Source organism: Aptenodytes forsteri, unplaced genomic scaffold, assembly GCF_000699145.1.
Source record: "Aptenodytes forsteri isolate BGI_AS27 unplaced genomic scaffold, ASM69914v1 Scaffold126, whole genome shotgun sequence".
NCBI classification, from domain to species: Eukaryota; Metazoa; Chordata; class Aves; order Sphenisciformes; family Spheniscidae; genus Aptenodytes; species Aptenodytes forsteri.
Genome location: NW_008794599.1, coordinates 2,239,195 through 2,240,217, shown reverse-complemented (window position 1 = coordinate 2,240,217; position 1,023 = coordinate 2,239,195). Strand labels below are relative to the sequence as shown.

At 69.9% G+C, this 1,023-nt stretch overlaps 1 protein-coding gene across 1 annotated transcript in view; it reads right to left on the bottom strand.

Moving 5' to 3' along the window:
- LOC103893786 (roundabout homolog 3) overlaps positions 1-839 on the bottom strand; it is a 10,922-nt gene extending 10,083 nt beyond the window's left edge. The window contains exon 1 of the mRNA XM_019470382.1: positions 601-839. Within this exon, the coding sequence (XP_019325927.1) occupies positions 601-839 (239 nt within the window). The remainder of the gene's footprint in view (positions 1-600) is intronic.
- Positions 840-1,023: the final 184 nt, after the last annotated feature.

Sequence of the window (1,023 nt, the reverse complement as noted above, 5' to 3'; positions counted from 1 at the left end):
CTCGGGGTCTGGGGGTTGGTTTGGGGACACCGGGTTGGTCCTGGCTCGGGGTCTGGGGGTTGGTTTGGGGACATGGAGCTGGTTTGGGGACACTGGGGCAGTTCCAGTTCAGGGTCTGGGGGGCGGCTTGGGGACACAGGACTGGTTTGGGGACACGGGGTCTCTCCCAGCTCAGAGTCGGGGGGGGTGGTGTGGGGACACAGAGGTGGTTTGGGGACAGAGGGTCGCTCCCGGTTTGGGGTCTGTGGGCTGGTCCGGGGATACGGGGACAATTTGGGAGCACCGTGTCCATCCCAGTTCATGGTCTGGGGGTCGGTGTGGGGACATTGGGCCGGTTTGGGAACAGGGGGTCGTTCCCTGTTCGAGATTTGGGGGGACAGGGCTGGTTTGGGGACACCCGCTCGGTCCTGGTTTGGGGTCTAGGGGCCGGTTTGGGGACACAGGGTCGCTCCCGATCTGGGGACGCAGGGCTGGTCCCGGTTTGGAGTCACGGGGACTATCTGGGGACCCGGCATCGCTCCCGCTTTGCGGTCCGGGGACACGGAGCCCGTCCCGGTGGGGTCCCGACTGGGGCTGGGGGACTGCTATTGCCAGCGTCACCGCTGGATCAGGACCGGGCACCCCGGGACAGCGGGACAGCGGGACAGCGGGACACGGGGACAGCAGGAGCCGGGGCCCCGGGGCCACGTACCGTTGCCGGGGGCGAGGCCGGGGAGGTGGAGCGCGGCGATGGTGCGGTTGATGCCGAGCAGGAGCTGGGAGGAGTTGGAGCCCTCGGCCCCCAGCGAGTCGGCGAACAGGTTCATCTGCAGCAGCGTCTTCAGCAGGTACCGCAGCATCCTGGCGGCGGCGCGGCTGGGCTCGGCTTGGTTAGGCTCGGCTCAGCACGGTCCGACCCAGCGCGGCTCGGCACGGCTGAGCTCGGCTCTGCTCGGCTCAGCTGAGCTCGGCTCTGCGCGTCCCGGCTCGGCTCAGCGCGGGCCGACCCAGCGCGGCCGAGCCCGGCCCGGCTCGGCCCAGCTC